Raw genomic sequence first — 23,348 nt, 5'->3', positions numbered from 1 at the left:
TTTGCTGGCGTTCAGTGCTTGATGCAGTAGTCAGGCTGCACTCAGTGGAAGCTGTGACTTGCCAGTGTTCGTGTGTATGGCTGAGAGCAGAGCAGCCCGTAAAGCAAGGCTGAAGAGCCTGTGAACTGCGTATGCATAGGACCAGGGGAGACAGCACAGATGTGGAGCGCAGCCCTGTCTGCCATCGCAGTGCTGGAGGCAGGGGGCAGAGCAAGCACCCTGCTCCGCCGCAGAGGGCCAGAGACATGGGCCGGCGGTGGTGGTCTCACAACGACACTTAGCACTAGAAGGGAGGCCGGTGTTAGTAATAGCTGGGGCTTACTGTGTGCCAGCCACTGTCCAGTGCCTACACAGAGTAACTCACTCAGTACCTACCGCTGAGTGGAAGGTTGTTATTCATCCACTTTGCAAATGAGGAAACGGAGACGCAGGAGTTTAATAAATCGCTCAAGGCCACAGAGGAGGTCGTTGAGTCAGCATTCAGACTCAGGCAGTCTGGCTCCAGGCTCTTAACTACTAGTCTGAGCCAGATCCCAGATGAGTGTCTTCGGTTCTAACAGTAGCATAAAGAGAATATTGCACAGATAGAGTGGGGTCAGATAAAGGCTGGAACTGTCTGGAAGACTTCCAGCTAAATTTAGCGGAAGCCAGTGAACAGGAAAGAGGCCTGGTCCTGGAAATCAGGCACAGGGCAATCCCAGTCATCTCCTTGCCTGAGCTTTGTTCCTAAGAAATGTCCTTGAAAGGTCTACTGCTTGCCTTCCTTCCTGGCCTCTGCTTTCCTTCAAGGTGCCGTGCTCCAGTCCCCAGCCTGACATTGGATTTGTGGCTTAAGTCTGGGTGCAGGTCCTGGGATTAGAGTCTTGATTGTCAGAGCAGATTAAAAGCATTCAAAGTGTGCAGCTTCTCAAGAGTCCTGCAGGTTGGGCAGAGCCAGGCAGAGTCTTCTAACCCCTAGACCACAATCCTTTGTCCAGGAAAGAATATCCTAAGACTTTGGATCCAACATGCTCCATTTTACTGTAAAAATCATTGCATAAAAATATATAAACCAGTAGCCTAAATTAAGAGCTTTTTAAACAAGTTAAAAACCTTTTATTTAAGGGTAACTTTTAAGAGCCAGACAAGTTTTTAAAAGACCAAATGAACTCTTGACAAAGGTTGTTTTTGAAGTAAACAAAGATTGCATATTTTCAGGTGCTGATAAAAGTGGAAGAAAATATGTGGAAAAGACAACATGATAAAAGAAACAATAAGCATGCAGAAGACTCAAGTACCAGAGACCAGGACCCTGTGGAATGTCCTGGAGAGTGGTTAGGGAGGTCACTGGACCCCACACACAAAGTGACTGGACAGTGAGTGTAGAGCCCAGGTGCTGAGAACTGAACGGAAGACAGACCTTAGCTTCTGAAAGTGTAAAAAGCTGAGGCCGAATCCTTCCACTGTCAAGGATTCTGGTTAGAGCTCCAGGGAGATGCCCTGTTGAAGTTAACTTTCAAACTACTGTACCATCTGCTTGCTGTTTAGATCTGAGTGAGCAGATGGTGGTAAAAGGTATCCTGATTCTGTGGGTATGAGACGGTTCCATTTGGTATTTCCTTCCTGGGCTAGAAGCTTGTCTGCTCTGATGTGGGAGACTTGACTAAACTTCTAAAAATTTTTTCTCCTTGCGTATGTATCAAATACCTAGTGATCGTGGTGATTACAAAGCAAGTATTTTTTCTAGGCCGCTAAAAAAATAAAGCTGATTGGAATTTATTTACACAGAATTGAGCACTGTCTTCAGAATTATGTGCACTTCTTCTGAGTAATTCATTTTTCTCCATGTATATTAGGAGCTAGATTCTTAGCTTGATAGCAGGGATAGGATAAGTGGTGTCTCTTGATGATAGACTGAATTCTCTCTCAGTTACCCCTGCACAGACAGCAACAGGAAAATAAATTTCGAGTGAGTTGCTATTTAGACTAATCTCTTTATAAGTCAGTTCATTAAAATGGGCATTATGGAAAGATATATACATTTGTAGATGTAAGAGGTGTCTGTCATTTTCCATGGATTTGGATTTACCTGGGCCGTGGGCCTGTTGTTTTATTCTACCTTAATGTTCCCTGGGTGCTTCTGTTAAGTGATATACAGATTCTCTTTTATTATCACCAGGAAGAAGGTTAAACAGCATTGGTAGCCGTGACATTAAATTAAGCAGAGTGAACCTTTCATTGGGTTCCCCAGCTGTTCAGAAGAGAATCCAGGAAAGCCGCTGCTTTGAAAACAGCTCAGGTTAGACATTAGCCAGAAGAATCTGCTCTTTGCCTTTGTCCAGTAGTTTCTTCTAACCCTGCAGGTTTCTGAATTGTAAGAAGCTTGTGAAATTGTCCAACGATTGCATTGTGAATGGCATCTATATTTATGAAGCCCACTAATGACTTTGCAGATCCAGGTACTTAGCTGGGGATGGTTTGGTGGTTGTTGACCGTGAAACTTGCTGCCTTCACTTTGGCTGACTCTTGTTGACCTGAAGGAACAACCGTATGAATTGAAGGGGTGATGTATTTGTTTTGTATCTCAGGGAAAACAGAGTTTTCTTTCAACAGATGCGTTCATCGAGTGATGGTGTAGCGTTCAAGTGTAATGATGAGGGAGAGACCTTAAATCAATCAGACTATCGGTGCTGCTCACCCTCCTTGGCCATTGTTTAATTTGGCCTTGCCTCTGCCTCTTCACAGGGTCTGTGTTCTCCAGCAGTGAGGAGTGGGCTTTGAGGTCCAGAATTGCACTCTACTAGCTTTGTTACTTTGAGGAGTTACTCAACACCTCTAAGCCTCCATCTTTCATCTCTAAGATGGGAATAATAATACCTGCTTCTTAGTTTGGCAGTGAGGATCAAATGCATTAGTGCACGTGAAAAAATGCCTATGCCTTTTTAGCGAAGTGCTTGATACATGCTAAGTCAAATTAAAGTTATTAGCCATTATGTGTGTCATCTGACATACTTGCTTGACCACATTGATTAGTCTGTTGTTGCCTAATAACTGTTTAGTGAAGACAAAATGATCGAATCCTTGGGAATGGAGAAGAGCCCAAGGGAACTTTGAGGTCAGCAGGAGTTTTCCTGGCCAGAACTTGCCCTCCCTCCTGCACTACGGTCAAGTGTCTCTAAAATCAAAGGGCGTGAAAACCAATGTGAACACATCCAGGGTGCCCTGTGTTGGCTGTATTTAATAGGACTTTTGAGATTTATTTCCCATTACAATTTTTCCAGTGGTGGGAAAAAAAAGCTTGATATCTTAAGTTTAGAATACCATTGTCAAATAAAATGCTGAGATTAAGTAGTGCTTTTATAGTTTTCTGGCTCCTTGTTTTTGCAAACATTCAGTAATTTGTTCTCAACAATGTCATCAAGTAATATTCTGTTGTATTGAGATGTCTTTTTTTCCTTAGCCTTGTAACTTTCTTTCATGGAAGGAGTTTTTAAGTACACAGTTGAGGAAAGAAATCTGTAAGGGTAGGTGTTCTTAAAGAATAGAATTTTTAAATGTTTAAAAGATTCACTTAAAACATGTTTAACTGCCCTAATCAGAACTGGTATACATCTGTCACATGAGTGTGCTTTTATTCCCCTTCTCAGAACATAACAACATCATCTTAAATATTCTCTGCTTCTCCAAGGCTTTGTGCATGGTAGATAGTCTATAAATGTTTGTTTAATGAATAAATGAAAGAACAGCAACATAACTTACATATACTGTTAGAAACCTTTATCTTAGCTGCCTTTAGCGGTTAAGCCACTAATATGGATTATGGTAAAACACATGATAATCGTAACCCAGGAATTGTGGGTCTTAAAGATCATCCATTTCTATGTGCGTATTTGCGTGAAAACTGAAACCCACAGAGCTAGCACTTAGCCACTGTGCTTTACTTTACTCCTTCCAAAATTACTGTGGGAGGGCAAGGGGGCCCCAAGAGGAGGAGAAAGAGAGGCATGCTGAAAGGGAGGCAGCAGGAGGAAAGCGAAGTGGGAGGATTGGATTTGGGAATGAAACACAGTGAGAGTAAAGGAGAGAGAGAGAGATCTAATTAAAAGGTACCTGAGCAGAAGATACACAAGCTCTGTGGTCGTGTCTACAAAGGCAGCCGGCTGCTTGCTTAGCTTTCTGAGGCTCGGGGCTGGGGAGGCGGGGGTTGTGGCTGTGCACCTGCCCTGTGGCTCTTCCCCTCCACCAGGCTTCTCTATTCAGACCCTTCTCCAAACTGCAGGCTTTTGACAGCAGCTCTCTACTGGGGACTTCCACATTTAAACTACCCCATATCCCTTCTCGGAGCTGCAGAGTCATATATTTAACTGCCTCCTCTGGATCTTGCCTTAGATGTCCAGTAGAAATATTAAGCCTAATGTGAACAAAATAGAATTCTTGATTTCAAACCCCACTTCTCTCCACCTCCAAGCCATCTCCCCATCCCCTGGTTGCCCTTGCCGGAAAGGTAGCCATTACTTTCGGTTCCTTTTCTTCGTAAGACCTCACATTTGCTCCATAGCTATGCTTTGTCCTTAGTCTCTTTCCCCAGGAGGCTTGTTGAATGTGACCACTTCTCTGTGCACCACGGCTATGGCTCCTTCACAACCCACAGTCACCTCTCAGCCCACCTCCTACAGAGGTCCCCTCAATCATCCCCCAAACTTCACTCTCATCCTGTTTTTCCTCTGTCTTTCACAGAGCAGCCAAGACGATCCTTTTAAAGTATACATCGGATGGTGCCAGTGGAATGTACCAATCCCTCTTTTCCCCAAATTGCTCCCCACTCCAAACAGTACAAAATCCCAGGTCCTTACACGGGCTTGCTGACACCGTGGGTCTTGTCTCTGCTGCTCCAACTTCATCTCCCCTCACTTTCCTCACTTCTTTCTGGCCACTTCAGTCTTCTTTCTTTTCTTTGAGTGCCTGTGGCTCATTCCCATGTTGGGGACTTTGCAAATTCTGTTCTTGCTGTTTGGAGAGTTCATTCCCAGAATCTTTGCATTCAAGTGTCAAGTTGAATGCCTCAGATCTTCTCAGATGATCTCGATCTAAGCTAAAGTGGTGGAGGGTGTACAGGGGAGCAGTGTGCTTATTTATGTGTGTGTCTGCATGTCTGTCTGTCTTGTCTGTCTTCCGTATTAGAGTGTTCCATGAGCAGAGGAGCCCTTTTTGTTTGTTTTCAGTGGACTGTCTATAGCACATGAAAGAGTGTCTAACACATAGTAAGTGCTCAATGAATGTATGTTAAGTGATTACAAAGGGCTTGTTAATACATGCTAAAATAGCTAACAACAAAAAAAGTTCCACAGTATGTGGTCTTTCCAATTTTGTTTATCTAAACTAACGACACTTATCCATTAACTAACTGCATTCATCCATTATCTGTCCATATCACTTTGTGTACAGATAGATAATGCTAAAACATTGTGAAAACTTTGCTTTTCTTGTGTAAGGCAACTATTCCTTAATTGCTACACTATGAGTTTGTTTGGCCAGCTATTGTTTCATAGCCACTGCAGAGAGTATATATAGGCTGAATTGAACAACATTTTTATGAATTCCCAATTGATAGAATCCAGATTAATGACGCTTTGCTGTACAATATGATAAAAAATATTTTTATTTTGCTGCAATGTATGACAGTAAAAAAACAACTGTGCACAGGCTTCTAAAAAATCTAAATATACATAAAAAGTCAAAATAATTATCCTAAGAGAAAATAAAATTTTTATAGACTTACTGTCTTTTGAAAATTTGTTTTCTTATAGATTTGCTTCCTTGTTCGTTCATTGACAATGCTGACAAGATGCACTTACAAGGGGGCTGTATTCAGTGAAGGAAATTGTTACATTTCTTAAAATGACATCAATTTTTATCCTCTGGCATTGGGAAAAGGCAGCATTTTCTCTGGGAAATGACAGCAGCAGCAGCAGCAACATAACAATGGAAAGTAAGACACATTTTAACCCTGAATAGCTGTTAAAATGGTACTCATGCTAAACAGCTCTTCAGAGTTTCAAATATTTTCCATAGAGTCTCCAGTCCTTTAGGCCAGTTCAGTGCACTTACCTAGTGTCTCCTTCATGGAGCTGATGCTTTCAAAGGGAAAAGTTGAAGTGAAGGGAATTTTAGGGCACACAAAGCCAGACTGTAAGCCAGACTTCAGTTTCGATGGCTTGCTATTGTGTGATTTTTTGGTGGAAATCTGACTGCATTTTGAGTTAACTGCTTGAAGCTGTTCGGGGAGCAACAAACTTGGGTTAGCTGCCAGAGCAGTTGGGAACCGAACGATGAGGACATTCGTTCATCAGAAATTCACAGGACACCTTCTAGCACATAGCGCTAATGCGAATCATAGGACAGCTCGGAAAGTAACTATAAGGCAAGGCCTTGCCACGTGGAGCCTCTAGCTTCTAGAGAGAAATGGAAGCTGAAACACCCAGGTGCCAGTTCCCAGGAAGAGGTACAGGTGGATGATAGCAAATAGGCAACAAAATGCGATTCTCTCCCATTTTAAAAACACTCTCATTTGGAAAGAGGAGAAACTTGAAAAATTTTTGGTAATTATTTTCTGGAACAAAGTTAGGACATAGACCCTGATTTTCTTTTCTGTTTTCTAAATTGGTTTATGTGCAAATCATTGGATTTCAATATCCATTTAACTATTATATTTACTCTTTTACAGAAAATAATAAGTGAAAACAATCTGGACTGTTTCCAAGAACATACCACTTGCATGGCACTAGAGGGATCACACTCGTGATTTTTTTCTGTCAAAGCATTCTTGGAAAAGGATACAGTATTTCCAGCTTTCATTCTAATAAACGGGACAGCACATTGCTCTGTTTCCTTTTCCTTTGAAATGACAGGTTTTTCTCTTCACGGAGAAACATAACCTGTTTTGAATGGACCGCTGCTCTCCGGCCTCCTCAGGCTGCTCTCTCACAGCTCAGAGACCCTCACTCAGGGCCCAGCTGGCACCTGCCCTGTGCCCCACAGCTATGCTCGCTCCTGTGCCCTCCCCCTCGGTACACCCCTCCCTCGCAGGGAGTGTCTGGAAGGAGAATGTCCAGGTGAAGTTTAAATTCCTTCCAGTGGTATTTCTAACCAAAGGGGGAACCTTATCAACTTAAGCAGATGTCCAGATGAAGGCATTTATATTGTATTCCAAGATGTTACTGGCAGAAATGGTTCATGTTTTGCACATTTCCCGTAACTTTTTATGTCTGTCTCTTTCTCTTTATCCCTCTTTGTACTCTCCCTTCTCTTTCCTCCTCGCCTTCCCCGCCACCATGTGCCACCCCCCCCCATTAAGACATTTTTTTTGAGCCTGATGAAAACACATTTCAGATTTTATTTATTCATTTATTTTTTCTTTTTATTTGGTTACGTCGGATCTTAGTTGTGGCACACAGGATCTTCATTGCAGCATGTGGGATCTTTCATTGCGGTGTGCAGGCTTAGTTGCCCTGCGGCATGTGGGATCTTAGCTCCCCGACCAGGGATCGAACCCACGTCCCCTGCATTGGAAGGTGGATTCTTAACCACTGGACCACCAGGGAAGTCCCCAGATTTTTTTATTGAAATTACCCACCAGTGATTAGATCTGACATAATTTGAGAACCTCCCTAATGTTTCCATCCAAAGTTTAATGTTCTCTAGAATGTTCTTCGTGTTCAGTGGCACAACAGAATTGATATTAGGCTCCATTCAGATACAAACCCAGTCTTACCTGGAGTGATTGACAATTGTAGACCTGTACTATGAAATAATTTCTTTTCAGGGCACTATCTGTGTAATGGGTTGATTGACTCATTCAATAACTTTTTAATGTGCAGACACTATTCTAGGCGCTTGGAGTACATCACTCAACACAACAGACAAAGATCCCTGCCTTGTGGAGTTCACATTCTGATGGAGAGAGACAGGGCTTATACAATAAACATAACATATGAACAAGCTAACTTATATGATAGAAAGTGATAAAGTATTTTGAAGAAAAATAAAGAAGTACAACAGGCCAAAGGAGATCAGGAGAATGTGGGGTGGAGGTGGGGGTAGTTTACAGGATTAAACGAAGAGGACTTGGTAAGTCTCACTGAGAAGCTGAGATCTGAACAAAGACTTGTAAGAGTGAGGAAATTGGCCAAGCAGCTCCCTGGGGGAAGAGCAGTCCAGAGAGTGTGGACGACTAAAGCTAGTGTATGCCTGGGGTGTCCAGGAGCAGAAAGGAGGCCTTGTGGCTGGAGCAGAGGTGTGACGTCATGAAGTCAGAAAGGCACCAGGTCCCCAGATTACATGGGGCCCTGCTGGCCTTTTTAAGGACCTTGACTTTTATATGGAGCAAAATGGTGAGCTCCTGCGTGGTTCTGGAGAACGATGTGATCAGACTTAGCATTTTAGAAGGAAAACCCTGGCTGCCGTGGGGTTGAAATAGACTTTGAATGATAGTAGACCTGGGAGAGGAGGCAAAGATAGATAGAAGTGAGGACACCTGTTAGGAGACTAGTGGGAGGTTGGATTTTTAGGATATCTTGGCGGCAGGGTCAACAGAATTTCCCAATGGATGGGAAGTGGGGCGTGTGAGAGGGTGGAACCAAATGTAATGCTAAGGTTTTTGTCACAAAGAAAACCTAATAGTCAAAGGGTTCAAGTCTAGGTTTAAGTGTAAACAGCCAAAGGGAGCACAAGGTTTTTAAAAATTTAAGTAGTGGAGGAAGGGGACAAGACGGATCCCGGTTTCAAGCTGCTGTCCCTTCCCCCTTCACAGCTGGATTCCAGCAGAGGAGTCTTCCCAGCCAGGGCCTGTGCACCCCCCTTTCCTGATGCCTAGAACGCTCTTCTCCAAGCTCTTTGCATAGTTGGCTCATTTGCAGGCTGTAGTCCCCAGAGAGCTCTTCTAGGCCACGCTCCCTACTGTAGCTGTACTTCCGCTCAACTCTGCTAGTTCTGTTTCGTTGCCTTTATTGCGCACGTTGCCTCCACAAAGGGGAGAGTATTTGCTCTCCACTGTCGGTCTTCCTCTCTGGAACGTGCACTCTGTGAATGCACAGAGCTTATCACTTTTGCTTGGTGCTGTATCTCCGTCATCTAGAACAGTGTCTGCCACACAGCAGATAATCAGTATTGGGTGAAGACCAAGTCTTGATATTACAGGAAGTCAATAAATATGTATTAAATCCCTACAGGAAACACCAACAGTCACTGGGTAGGGTTCAAGGGAATATTTGCAAGTAGCATATTTGGGCAAAAAATGAAAACATGAAAGTAAATAACATACAGACAACTAGGTAAAGGAACACCACAAGGCACTCTAATACATGATTTCTTGGCAAATGATAAGAAGGAAAATGAACGAGATTTATGGAGGGAGCAGAATTTAAAACTGTAGAATTATTGATCTTCAGAGGTAAAGGGACTAGCCCAGCAGCACACACAGATAGAAGTCTTTGCAGCACCTCATTGAGCGCTCTCCAAGCATTTCCAAGAACACGAATCACGTTATCATCTGAAGCAGTATATTCTCATCTTTGGATATTCTAATTATTAGAAGGCTGTTTTTCGTAACATGCATAGAGAAATAAGGAGTATGGACTGGGCTGGGAATGATTATTTGGTAGGGGAAGGTGTGGGCAGAGACCCAGAGCTAAGTTGGGGCCAGTGAATAACAGTGAACAGGTCTCTACATGGGAGGACCGGGTAGAAAATAACTATCTCCTATTTCTTTCAGATTGCCACAGAGAGAAGGGTCTGACAAGAGTAGAATTAGCTTCATAGATGATGGACCAGAGCAAGACCTGACATCATTTTTTTACCTATTTAGGACAATTAAAGCTCCCATTAAAAATTTAAAAATTCTACCTCTGCCAATAAAGCAGCCCGAGTTAAATATCCAGGCAAATCCGAAACTGCTGATGCCAACAAGATTTTTTTTTTTAATAAGTAAAGCATCAAATTATAGTGAGAACTGTAATCACTTATACTTCTGGAGCTCATACGAATTCTAAGTAGGAGGCTGAACTTTGCTTGCCTGAGGAAGAAAGAGAAACACTTTTAGAACAGTAATAATTTTTTAAATATATAGTTCTGAAGTCATTTCCTTCGGAATGTGTAAAAGCCTGTGGATGGTGGGATTAATTTGGAACTAATTCAAGCACTGTCTTTAGAGGTTGGGGCTTATTAAAGAGATTTGCCTCCAGATTTGAAATCATGTGACTGTTGGACTCTCTCTGGCCGAGGGAGACTAACTCAGTCACCGAAAAGCTAACATCTATGAACCCACAGCAGCTACAGTCTTCCAGATGACTGTCCTCCTTTATATTCTTCCAAATGCTGTAATTTGTTTTAGAATGGACCATTACCAGGTTTTATTTTTCGCCCTGAAATTTTGAAGACCAGACAGCACTTCATCTAATCAAAACTACTCAGAAGTTTGACCAACCTTAGACAGTTGCAAATATCAGCAGTAAACCTGTCATGTACGATAGTCAGAGTAATCCTTGGCTGATGTCAAGGACGGGATTCCCCCAGGGAGAGAAACACTGCTTTAGAAATCAAGGGGGAAATTAGAGGGTTTAATATTTCAACCAGAGTATTTTCAAACTAGCAGAGAAGAAAGTCGAGCTACTTTATATGATTGAATGCATTTCAGGTAAATCGAAGTGAAATTAAGTCCAGGATATTGTCCAAGGAGAATATCAAGTTATTTTAAAGGTAAAAGTCCATCCAGAATATCTACAATCAGGAAGAAAAAAGGAGAAGTTAGAATTTAACTGTGTACGTGAGAAGCTTGACATCTCAGTGATTAGAAGATCCGGGATGGGAATCCCTGTGATGTCCCAGGAATGAAACAGAATCTTTTGAATGTATATGTATAACTAATCCCCAGTGTTAGAGGCCAAGTTCACTACCTTCTGGGCTTTATTCTCTTATCTGCCAAGTGAGTCAGGATGGGGGACAGGTTGGATTAGGGAATCTCTTAGGTACATTCCAGTTCTCAAATTGGAATCAATTAGATGTGTGTTAGTGGAATTCTTCTGTTTCTCATACTTGTTTTATTACAAGAGGTCCTGTGAACTTCTACGTGTAGGTTCAGAGAAAAGTGAGATACATGGAAAAAATGGTTTCTGCTTTGAGAACATGCCCAAGATTTACCCGAAGAACCTCTTGAGAATGTCATTGGATTTTCACATTGGTATTGTTTGCTTAACCTGGCTTTTCTAATGTGCAGATGTCCAGAGATTTCCCAGGAAAGAGAAGTAAAATGCCCTTGGGGGGAAGTTAAAAGCAAATCTCACCGTTTGCATGGCTGTGATTTGACACTGGCTTCTTTAGATCCCTGCATGTGGGATGCAACTTGGCTTTTCCTCCTTCTGCTTCCAGTATGTCCCTCTCTCTTCCTTCAAGTGAATTCCTTCCCTCTTCCCTGTTTACAAGAGGATCATTCTTGTCCATCCTGTGGCTCTACCAGCATCTCTGTCTCTCAAGCTTCTGTTGATCCATTAGTCAAGTTTCTCCTTCAGAAGAACTGCAGCCAATATTGATCTTTTTGTACTCCTGTTTCACATGATTTAGCTCTGAATATCATATTACCTATTGCTTTATTTTTTTTCCTCCTTATCGCCCCTCAACTGGTTATATACTTCTTGAAGATAGGATCCTTCTTTAATATATTGTATATCTACATAGAGCAGCGGTCCCCAACCTTTTTGGCACCAGGGACCCATTTCATGGAAGACAATTTTTCCACAGACGGGAGCTGGGTTGGGGGGATGGTTTCGGGATGATTCAAGCGCATTACATTTATTGTGCACTTTATTTCTATTATTATTACATTGTAATATATAATGAAATAATTATACAACTCGCCATAATGCTGAATCAGTGGGAGCCCTGAGCTTGTTTTCACTTGGCACTCACTGATAGGGTGTTTTGTTTTGTTTTGTTTTGTTTATAAATTTATTGATTGATTTATTTTTTGGCTACATTGGGTCTTTGTTGCTGCATGTGCGCTTTCTCTAGTTGTGGCGAGCGGGGACTATTCTTCTTTGTGGTACGTGGGCTTCTCGTTGCAGTGGCTTCTCTTGTTGCAGAGCACAGTCTCTAGGCACACAGGCTTCAGTAGTTGTGGCACACAGGCTCAGTAGTTGTGGCTCATGGGCTCTAGAGCGCAGGCTCAGTAGTTGTGGTGCATGGGCTTAGTTGCTCTGCAGCACATGGGATCTTCCCGGACCAGGGCTGGAACCCATGTCCCCTGCATTGGCAGCTGGATTCTTAACCACTGTGCCACCAGGGAAGTCCCACTGATAGGGTTTTGATATGAGTCTGGAAGCGATTTATTATGGTCTCTGTGCAGTCAAACCTCTCTGCTAATGATCATCTGTATTTGCAGCCCCTCCCCAACGCTAGCATCACTGCCTCAGCTCCGCCTCAGATCATCAGGCATTAGATTCTCATAAGGAGTGCACAACCTAGACCCCTCGCATGCGCAGTTCACAGTAGGGTTCACGCCCCTATGAGAATCTAATGCTGCCCGCTGATCTGACAGGAGGCGGAGCTTAGGTGGTAATGCGAGCCATGGGGAGCGGCTGTAAGGGCTAAGTACAGATGATGCTCGCTTGCTCACCCACTGCTCACCTCCTGCTGTGAGGCCTGGTTCCTGGTTCCCCCTGATGTATAGTATAGCCTCGTATTTGGCTGTTTTCTGCAGGAGCCTTGATTTTCTTTTGGAACCTCATTCTCAGAGTTCTGAAAGCCAAAATGACATTCTGAAATCTGTTTTAACAGCTGTCAGCCACTGGTATAAATGTAATGATCAGTTCAAATGATAGTACATTCTAATGCGTTTGTGTGTGTGCATGCACGTGCATCTAATGCAGTTGTGTGTGTGCATACACGTGCATGTATGTATCCCTTTATAATAAAGCACCAATTTTTGTCATGTACTTCTCTTGGGAGCACAGTGGTACTCCACACTTCCTGGGTGTAATGGAAGTGTGTATCTTATAGTTGACACCACTCTGGAAGGTCCTTGTGTAAGGAAGGAAAAGGAAGCAGCAGCTTGGGGAAGAGACTGTAGGAGACATGGTCAAAGATATTCCAGCACACAAGGGGCTCCTTTTCTTTCTTACACAGAAGATTTTATCTTTTTTTTCTAATGATCAAGTAGGACTGGGATGTGGATTGCGGTGTACTTTTTAAAGCGGAATTTCTTATACTTTATTATGTTTTATTAAAACGTTTACATATTTTCTGTCCCATTATTCGTAATATACTAGTAGTTGGGCTTGGCTAGCCTACGATGCAATAACAAATAAATCTTGAAATCATGAGGGTTTAACAAAACAAATGTTTATTTTTCTCTCATGTCACAATTGAAGGATTGGATGCTTTCCTCAATGGCTCTTCATACAGGGACTCGGGGACCCAGTGATGATCTTCCAGTATATTCCAGAAAAAAGTCTGCCTGCTCCACTCCCATATAAAAGGAGTATATAAAAAGTTTCTTGATGAATTAAACAACTAACAGCGTGAATTCTCTTTTATTCATGCAGATTAACTATACTTCCTGTCCCCCAAACCCCACCCACCCACATACACACACGAGTGTTTTCATTCATCGTATCTGTTCATTGTTAAATAATAATTGCAAAAGAGAGTGAGTTTGGAACAACAGGACTTCTGGAACATAGCACATGGATGTGTAATCCTAAAATGAAATTTGCATTCTGAGAAACTTAAGACTTGCAATAACTGCCTTTTCTTCATTCCAACCCTCGTAGTGCCCAACACACGTCAGGGACGCAATCAGTATTTGTGGAGCAAATGAACTCAAAACTTTCCCTAGCTTTGCCTTTACCTTGGAGCTAATTTGTTTTTTTACGTTACCTGTCGAAAAATCTTCCCTATCATTTCCTGTCCCTGCCCATATTTGCAGTGAATGCTTTGAAACAGAGATTTGGACTTCATCTGTTGTAGCTTGACATTAAAAATTGGAGTTAAGGAATGTTTTCCAAATTCAAGAATTTACCCTTTTTGGGAACTGACATGATGTGACTTTCCTAATGTAAGTAGAAACTTAATGAAAGCATCAAATATGTAAACTGCAAAGATTTAAAGAAGAGAAATAGATTAAAGTGACTGAAGATAGTTACTGAGTTAAAATCCATTCAGTGGCATTTTTCAAATGTCACCTGAATCACTCTGTATAGAGTCATTTCGGCTGCTTTCAGTATCACAGCCTTAAGGTTGATGCAGTATAGGGACAATAAAGATATGGTGTAAATTGTGAACAAAGGAAAAAAGAATTTTATTTGTTTATGGTTTAAATAGACTATTTCTGAGCAACTTTTCACTCGAATGACCCTTATCAAGCGGTTGTTTTTTTAGAGTAGAGAGGGGAGCTTGCAAAACTGTAAATCAGGCAATCTACATTCACATTTTGATGATCAGCAAATCACTTATTTGCTAGAGTAAAGCAGATTCATGAAATCAATAAGTTGGTTATTCATTTATGCCAGATACTTTTTTTTTTCCCCTTTTGACGAGTCCATAGAGCAAACACTTAACATTTCACTGAGCTAAAAAAATGAGAGCATATTTCTAGCAAACGTCTTTAGCTTCCTTTACCTTGTGTTTCTGTCTTGTTGAGAAATGCTCAAGGCAAGTCATCACCATTGGTGTGAGATCAGTGGATGGTTATATTAATGTTAGTGATGGGGACTTTCTGCAAACATTTGTGAAAACAGGCATGCTGTAAACCGGTTAGGGATGAGTTTAATTTTTACATTTGTGAATTAAGGACTGAAGTTTCTTATGTATTTTAAGAAAATAAAATGTTACCTTGTTGCTTTGGCGGTCACACAATGGAATTGGGTTCATATAACCAATTTTTTCATATAAAAATTAAGAGTTTCCATGATGAATTTCAGATCAAGGTATTAATTTGCATCCTATCCGTCCTAACTGCAGATTATTAGGGGCTCCAAATGTTTCCTTCTGAAATGCACTATCTTCTTGGCCTTGCCTCTTGCTGTTTTGTGTTTTTGAGGCTGAGGAACATGCACATGATCTGCTGCTTTAAAACTAACTGTGGAAATACGCTCTGCAGGGATTCTTTGGCCATGTACATTTCACTATACCTGAAATATGTTTGCTCTTCGGTAATGAATGAATTGCAACTATGTTGCAGTATGATGCTGTGCAGTTGATTATTTTGGATTTAATGAAGAAGAGACTCTGTCAGATGGGTCCTCAAAATGAAAACTCCACTTTGCTCCACGGGTGAACTTTTTCATAATGTAAAACTATAAAATCGAGAGTTTTGCTGTGGAACAGATACTGAGCATGATGCTGATTCTGAGCTGTCAGCACACACCTGAGCTTGTTGAAGAAATGAAAACAACAAATTTCAGGTCTGCCCTGGTTTACCTAAAAAGGGAAAAGCTTGAGTCTCTGTCATGCTCGGCCAAAGTCAAAATTCAGACTAACATTATTTAGCCCCTTTGTAGCTGTTCTCTAGGTATAGTCCTACTATCTATAGATTTGTGAGAAAAACAAAATGTTGCTCTTAAGACTTGAAAAGTTTATTGAGAAAATGAAGGGAGCTGGATATTTTAAATATCTTCTTCTTTTCTATTTTTTTAAAAGACCTTGTGATTTCTCTGTTATAATGAATGTTACAAGAAGTCTTGTGTGTGGGAAAGCTTAAAATACATACGCAAAATAAGTAGAAAAGAGGGAATAACTGTCTTCAACGTGTCTAATGTTCTGAAGGCTGCATGGTGTGCAGACACCTGCAGTCTTAACCACCTGTAAATTTCTCTGATTCTCCTTAACACTGTGCAGTTGTTCAGACTGCTTATGGTTTTAATGGCTTCTGTTATTGTTCTTCTGGGGAGAAATCTTTTTTTCTAAATATCAGATTAAGTAGTCACTACCTGATTTGAATAAATGGAGCCAGAAACATCCTGACAGTGTACCAAACAAGACCTGTGTGTATAATGTGAGTTCTTTCTTTTCAATTTTAGAATCAACCTTGTCCTATGTTAGGCAGCTGGAGGCAAGAGTAAGACAGCTGGAGGAGGAAAATCGCATGCTGCCCCAGGTGGGTGACTTCCAGAAGCTCATAGCTAGTCAGTGTCATTTGAGTTGTAGCATTTTATGTGGAATTTAAAGTCTCAGTTACATGATAGAAATCATTTTGTCAACAGCCATTCATCAACGTAGAGCGTGATTACTTTCCGTAATCAACCCCTTACCCATCATACTGTCCGGATTCTTAAGTGTGATACTAAAGGGCACAGATGTCTAAAACATGAATGTAAAATCATTTTGAAAGGAAGAAGAAAGAGAAAATGAAGAGAAGTAGAAAGTGCTTTGATGGTACTGCTCACATCCGTCATGCATGTTGTTGGTGAATATAGGGAACGGACTCTTATTTAAATGGAAAATGTGCTCCTTTATGAGCTAGGGAAAGGTGCAGGTAGCTTGAAGAGTTCATATTTTAATTAAATGAGTACTTTCTAAAATTCTTTGTGATGTAATTGAACTCTTTCAGGGCAACAAAGCAATCACAGTAATTGACAGTTTTTACTTTGGGGCTTAATTTTTTTCCCCGATGAATGTAGAATGGCACTATTTCTGGGATTTAACGCCTTGCCATATGTTTTACTGTAAAAACTTTTTCCACGGGCTGATACCTTGGTGAGAATGATGTTGGTTGAGGTCGTGGTTCTTGGGAAATGTTTTGTTGAAGAGTTGAACAAATCTACTCATTCTAGCTTGGTTTCCTTGACAGCCGGGTAAACGGTAATGTCTTTTAATATGTCATAAAAAGGAGTCTTCTCAGCATTTAGTCGCTAGTGTTCTTTCTACATTCTGGTGACTATTTCTATTTCATAAGTGACTAAGAGAAAATTAAAACTCAAACAGCTTAGTAAACAGTTTAAATGTCAAGACAAAGACTGTTTATAATTCAGGAGAAGACATATAAACATTATTACAAAGACTTAATTAATGCAAAGGCTTTGGAAAGATATTTTAGGTCTTTTTAATCTCGTTTCACTTTTAAACTAGTTTTGCCCACTGATGATGATTTGAGCTGTCAGGTACTGCATGTGGGAATGCCTCTCTCTTTCTTCCACTGGCCAGCCATCCAGATAGAAATCACGAGATTAAATGAAATTAGTCTATTTCTCACCCTTCTCAAACTGTGCATATGTCAATGCTCATGATGACAGAAAGGATTGTTTGCATTATGAAATAAAATACTACTGGTAGAGTATTTTCCTGTGCTCTTCTACACTTTTCATTTTTTAAATTTCTTTGCCGTTTTCCCTTTTATATTGGATTCAGAGTATAACTGTGCTAATACCCTTAACGGACAACATCTAACGTCTCTGTTCCAAGAAACCTAAAAGATGTAATTATTTTATATACGGTTATACCATCTCTCGGGCAACTGGGAATGTAAGTGACAAGAAGGAGGGAAAAAAGAGATAATGTTTCTTGGTTTTTCTCTGAGTGAGGATTGAAACTCATACCGAGAATTGAATGAGTGCATGTGTGCTGTCTTACTGAAAAAGAGGCACAAAAATAATTATAAGGTTGATTTTTAAAACTCTGTGAAAGTGAGTGTTAGAGGCCTTGAAAGGGAAATGAGAAGAGTCCAGGGGAATCAGAAGAGTCCTCAACTATACTTGATATGTGTGCGCATGTTTAAATGCTTGCGTAGTTAAGAGTAGAAGAGATTAAACCGCTTTCCAAATTAAACTATTTTCTCCAAAATGCGTATAATTTTAAATGCATTGCTATTTTTTATCTAAGAAGATTGTTGTTGTTGTTTTTCCCCACAAGAAATGGCTAAGAAAGACCATGTTTTATTGAACTTAAGATGTTATTGATGTGAGAAGCACCATTATCATGTGTACTATTCAGAAAGAAAAAAATGTTGTCAATTATACCATGTCCAATTCTTGCTGATTTCAGTGATGATAAAATGGAAAAACAATGTTTTAGAATTAAACAGCTCTTTACGTGTCCAAAGCACTTTAATGCAAAGAAAATCTGTTGTTTGAAATATGCTATTGGACTTATGCAACGAATATCTATCTCAGTTCATAAACATTATTTCTGTTAAATTTCTGTATTTGAGAGCATTGCCTTCGTTTATAGCTAAGAGATATGATAGAACCACAGTTTGCAACTACTTGTATTGTATAAACACAACTGAAATGAACAGGGACAGTAGGTGAGATCTGAGGATGGAAAACAGTAAATGGACCTTAGAGCAGTGGGAATCATGTCAGGTGAATCCTCGTGGAACTCTGAGACTTGGGCCGACTAGCACAAAGACATATGTCATTTATTCTTAGATGTTTATTGGTACTAAAACAAATAATTGTGAGATTTCCCTGCAGAAAGGATTTATGACTGCATGATGTGAGCTGATTTGCAAGGTCAGTTCAATGTGACAAGTTGACATCCTTGCATAAATTAGTATCAGTATCTGAACACTTGATTTCCAATTATAAGAGCTTGTTCACTGTGCCTTGATTAGAAGGTATTATTTTTTTACTCCCAAATTTATAAAAATATGTCCACTTGTCTTTGGATAAACAGTAATAAGAATATAGTTGGCAATTGGAATTCCAAGTATATCAGATATCTTTTGTGATATCTGTAGCAAGGTCCTTTGCTGTTAGTTTAGTATTTAGACTAATTACATAAAACCTTTTCCTGGATGAAGAAATGTCCTTAATGCTTACTTTCATTCCTTATATAAAACTGTGTATAATGAACAGAAAGTCACAACTTTGCTCTAGAAATACGTATTTAAAGATAAACAGGATGAGTGTCATAAATGCTTGTGGATATCCTTCTGGTTAGGTGCAAAGGCTTCCATTTCTTGATGTGTAAATGACAAGGTTCCTCCCAGCTCTTGTATTCCATAGGCCTAAGTGTAATTAAAGCTTGGGTCCAGTCTTATACCCATGCGAAGTTACCAGGTCCCAGAAAGAAGGGTTTTTTTTTTTAGAAAATAGATAGGAAAGTGCAGTGAAGATTGAGTTTGGTTCTGTCTGGTGGGGAAGAGGAGCTCACAGAAGGCATGGATGAAATGCAATGTGGATGCCACGGCCGATCAGCACCTAGTAAGCACAGAGCTCTCGGCTCTGCCGCAGCCTTTGCAACATCCTCCAAGGATCACTGAGCTACGCTGTACGTCCAGTTAGGAAACGCAATATTTCAAAGGTGTCTTAAAGTCAGAACAGTCTCATTAATGTCAGAAAATGCAGTAGTATTTGCTAGGTATTATTTGAAAAGAAAATGCCTTTTTACTTGTGTTTTTATTTTGCGAGGAAGACAACACGAGGTCTACCCTCTTGACAGATTTTTAAGCATTTAATACAGTATTGTTATCTACAGGCATGATGTCGTGCTTCCGATCTCCAGAACTTACTCATCTCGCGTAACGGAAAGTTTATACGTGCTGATTAGTGACTCCCCATCTCCCCCTGCCCCTCTCCTAGCCCCTGGCGACCACCACTCTGCTCTTGGCTTCTGTGAGTTTGACTGTGTCAGACACCTCATATATATAAGTGGAATCATGGGGTATTTGTCCTTCTGTGGCTGGCTTATTTCTCTTGCCATAATATTGCCGTTTGATCCAGCAATCCCACTTCCAGATAGTCACCCAGAAGAACTGCAATCAGGATCTCAAAAAGATATTGAAACTCCTGTGTCTATTGCAGCACTATTAACCATAGCCAAGATGTGGAAGCAACTTTAAAGGTACATCAACAGATGTATAGATAATGAAAATGTGGCATAAACATATAATGGATCATTATTCAGCCTTTTGAAAAAGAAGGAAATCCTGCCATATGAGACAACAAGGATTAACCTTGAAGATGCTCTTTTGAAAGTTGGTATAAGTGATCACTAAAGATAACCTGGACCTGGGATATTATCTTCCTTGAACACATAAACTAACATGAACATTTTTTACAGATTACATTTAAAAATATTTCACACGATTGCATCTACCCTCTCATAATATATACCTGTAATGCTAAAACTGCTCAGACTGGTCTGTCAGCTCCACTGTGTACATATTTAATACAATATGAACCCTAAATGAAGATTGTGTGTTGTCACTTAAATAAATGTAGCTGCTAGCTATGAAATTTTGTTAACTTTCAAATCCAATGAGGTAAAGTCACCCACAATGTCATAAGTAAGCATTTATAAATTACAGACCTGAGATGGTGTAAAGTTGTAGTTGTAAAGGAATTTCATATCAAATTTAAAAGCAACATTTCTATCTCAGGTATATTTACACATAAACACAAGCTTGCTCTGGATAAAAAGGCATTAATTTTCAAATCTGACTAGAACCTGACATATGAGATTGGACAATCCCCTCCCTTAGAAAAAGCATATAAGGTTCACAGAGTCTGGGAGTATAGTCCTGGGCAGACAGCTGATTACAGACAGACTCAGGCTAAGACACAGGCCTATTCAGTGTTCCTTCTAGTGTACACGCAGTGCCCCCCATCAGTCATTGCATACCATTAACTTACTTCACTGGAATTAAGCTGCTAAATCTATTTTTATCTCATTGTCAAATTGTTTTTTTAACCCTTATCTTAAAAATTAACATTGGATCTGCTTAGCCGTCTAAGATTTGTTAGACGTTTATTCTATTCCTGCTTTTAAGGGAAGTATTGTTCTTCAAGCCGCAGTATCGTAAATGAAAGAAAAATGCATTTTAGAGCCTTCTCCTCCCTGACGTGTTTCCCAGATACTTCAGAATCATAAAGTTTTATTGTACAAACCCACAGACCCATATCTGCATGAAAAATTCATACTTAACAGAACGTGGTCAGAGAAGGTCTTTCCGTTCAGATGATTTGGAGGTAGGTGGGTAGGGAAACATAGATACGGTAGTGGTTTTCAAGGCGTTTCCCAGTGACATTTGATATTTTAGCCTAAATTCAAAACCCTTGCTTGGATCTCTCTGCTCATTCCATTGTCCTTTTCTCGATGGTCACAAAGTTTTTTTTTAATCCAGACCTAGCCAATATGTTTATGTGCTATGTCTGCAATGCAGTCTGTTCAAGGAGAAAATATCTTAGTGGATAGTGAAGAATATCTGATGATTTTATTATAAATAATACTATCCTTTGAAGACATCAGTTACTTTTCAGATACAACCATAAGGTAAAAACTAATATTTTTAAAGCTATTTTCACCTATCTTGTTTTGAGTTTGGAGTTTGCATTATGGAGAGGGCTAAAGACAAGAAGCAAGCAGTTTGCTGTAAATCCAAAGCCAATTAAGTACATTTGCTACAAGTCTTACTGGGAAACCTGTCTTCTCCTCTAATACTCTGGCACCAACATCTGCTTGGAAAGCGCTATGTGTCCTTTATGCCTCAGAGACCCTCCCCAGAACAAACCACCCACCTCCTGAGACCAGGGTTTTAACGAGCAAGTTTTCCAGCATCAGCGTAGGTGCCTGGTGTCCTATGCCTGCCCTGTGCTGTGGGTTCAGCAAATGTGTTAGAAAGGCACTGGCAACTTGGAGCACCACTGAGTGGGCCCTTTTCAGCAAGTGTTTCTCTCTCTGTTGTGCTAGCACACACACAAGAGTCTAATTTTAGGAGTGGAAATGAAAAATCTCCCTCTCGTGTAATTCAGTTGCAAGGTGGCCTCAACAATGCAGTCTTTCAGTGCACTGGGAAAGAGACAGAGCCATTTTCAGAGCAGTTCCTGAACAAAGGAAAGAAGCTGTCACCATTGCCAGAAGTGCTGAGGGAGGGTACCCAGGAGCTGAAGAAATCGAGCCCCTCACTTCCATGGCAACACACCCCAGGTCCAGCATCTCATCTCGGGAAAAGCTCCCTCACCTGTGTGCTTATGCAGATTGCCGGCGTGCTGGGCAGAGATTGGGGGGGCGGGGAGGGTTGTTTCTCTCTGATATGTAGATTTCCCTCCTGTGCTTTTCCTGTTTTGCTATGGAAGTATTTATCTATTGTGTCACTCTTTCTCCTTTCCACATTTTCTGACTTTATGTTTTGCAAGTCATTTTTGCCTTATCGGGTCATAAATATATGGCTCTTCTACGGTTGGAACTGCTCTGGAAGAAAAATTCAGTAACTATAGCACAAAAGCAGACACAGAGTAGTGTTTTCGAGGATGCTAAGAGCGGAAGGTGGTATCCTTCAGTTGTTATTTGCATGGAAATTACCTCTGTGGCACTCATGAGGGGCAACTTGCACAAAAAAGTTTTTCATGGATAGCAACTCTAATTATGTTGCACAACCTGAGTAGAAGCTGGATGCTACTGATAGAAGAAATTAGTTACATCCATTAAGGGTTGGTTGCTGCTAGAGCCATATTTGGGGAAAAAATGGACTCCACCAGAGAAATAGTGCTTGTGGATTACAATTTTCTCTAAATCACCATGATTTATATAATTAAAGAAAAGGAAAAAAGCTTTTTCTGTATAGAGTTTTCAAAGGAGATGGGTACTACACAAGTGGTGTGGGTGTATTGGAATAAAAGAGACAGATATGGGAAGTAAGTTGATGGGGGAAAGTCATGCTGGAGAACCTAAATACATGGAGACTGGATTAAGGGAAAAGCGAAAATCTATCAGAAAATATCAAAGAGAGTAAAGCTCACAGCAAAAATGTCTAAAGCAACATGGAGTCTCTCAGAGTGAAGGGATTTGCAACATTCTTCTGTCACCCCCTCATGCTTAAGGATTCTTGTTTGAGAATCTGCTACATGATGAGAAATCTTACTTGTCATGAGGGAAAATAGGTGAAATAGAAATGCAACAAGCAACATAGCTATACTACTTATTAAACTTATTAATAGAATTATTGAATTTAAAAGGTACTCCACTGTTAGGGACTGTGGTATCAATAATTCATATTTAACAGTGTTGCCTTTTTATAGCTATACTGGTATGTTAGTAATTCTACCACTAGGGCATATTTTAAAAAATGTTGTTTTGATTTGTAGTAGCCATAAAAAATAGTAGCATTTTTGCTACCTGTCCTTGGCAGAATTTGTCACCAAAAACAATGGGACTCTCTCAGCACAAAGTGTTGCTGTGTAGTGATATCAACTAGAATCATAGGTATTTGAACGGGAAGCAATATGGAGGAATATTTGGGGAAAATTTGGGATGGAACTACAAGAGAAATTCATGTTGCCTTGTCCTGTAGAAATGGCTCTCTACTCTTATTATTATTATTTTTTTAATCCAGAGTGGAGTCAAAAATGTTTTATGAGGTAAAGATGAAACAGTCTTCCCTT

General features: G+C 40.4%; 1 protein-coding gene across 9 annotated transcripts in view; it reads left to right on the top strand.

Annotated features, from left to right (window-relative positions):
* CCDC85A (coiled-coil domain containing 85A) overlaps positions 1-23,348 on the top strand; it is a 198,940-nt gene that overhangs the window by 134,255 nt on the left and 41,337 nt on the right. For 8 of the 9 annotated variants that reach the window (XR_011377911.1, XR_011377910.1, XR_011377912.1 and 5 more), the window contains exon 3: positions 16,047-16,123. The exons of the other annotated variant lie outside the window; for it this stretch is intronic. Coding sequence is in view for 5 of the 8 variants with exons in the window: in XM_030877279.3 (XP_030733139.2) it covers positions 16,047-16,123 (77 nt within the window). In the remaining 3 variants the exon portion in view is untranslated. The remainder of the gene's footprint in view (positions 1-16,046; positions 16,124-23,348) is intronic. 9 annotated transcript variants of the gene reach the window in all.

The sequence above is a fragment of the Globicephala melas genome, chromosome 12 (assembly GCF_963455315.2).
Source record: "Globicephala melas chromosome 12, mGloMel1.2, whole genome shotgun sequence".
Classification (NCBI taxonomy): Eukaryota; Metazoa; Chordata; class Mammalia; order Artiodactyla; family Delphinidae; genus Globicephala; species Globicephala melas.
The sequence above is the reverse complement of the archived record's forward strand: the minus strand, read 5'-3'. Positions and strand labels throughout refer to the sequence as shown.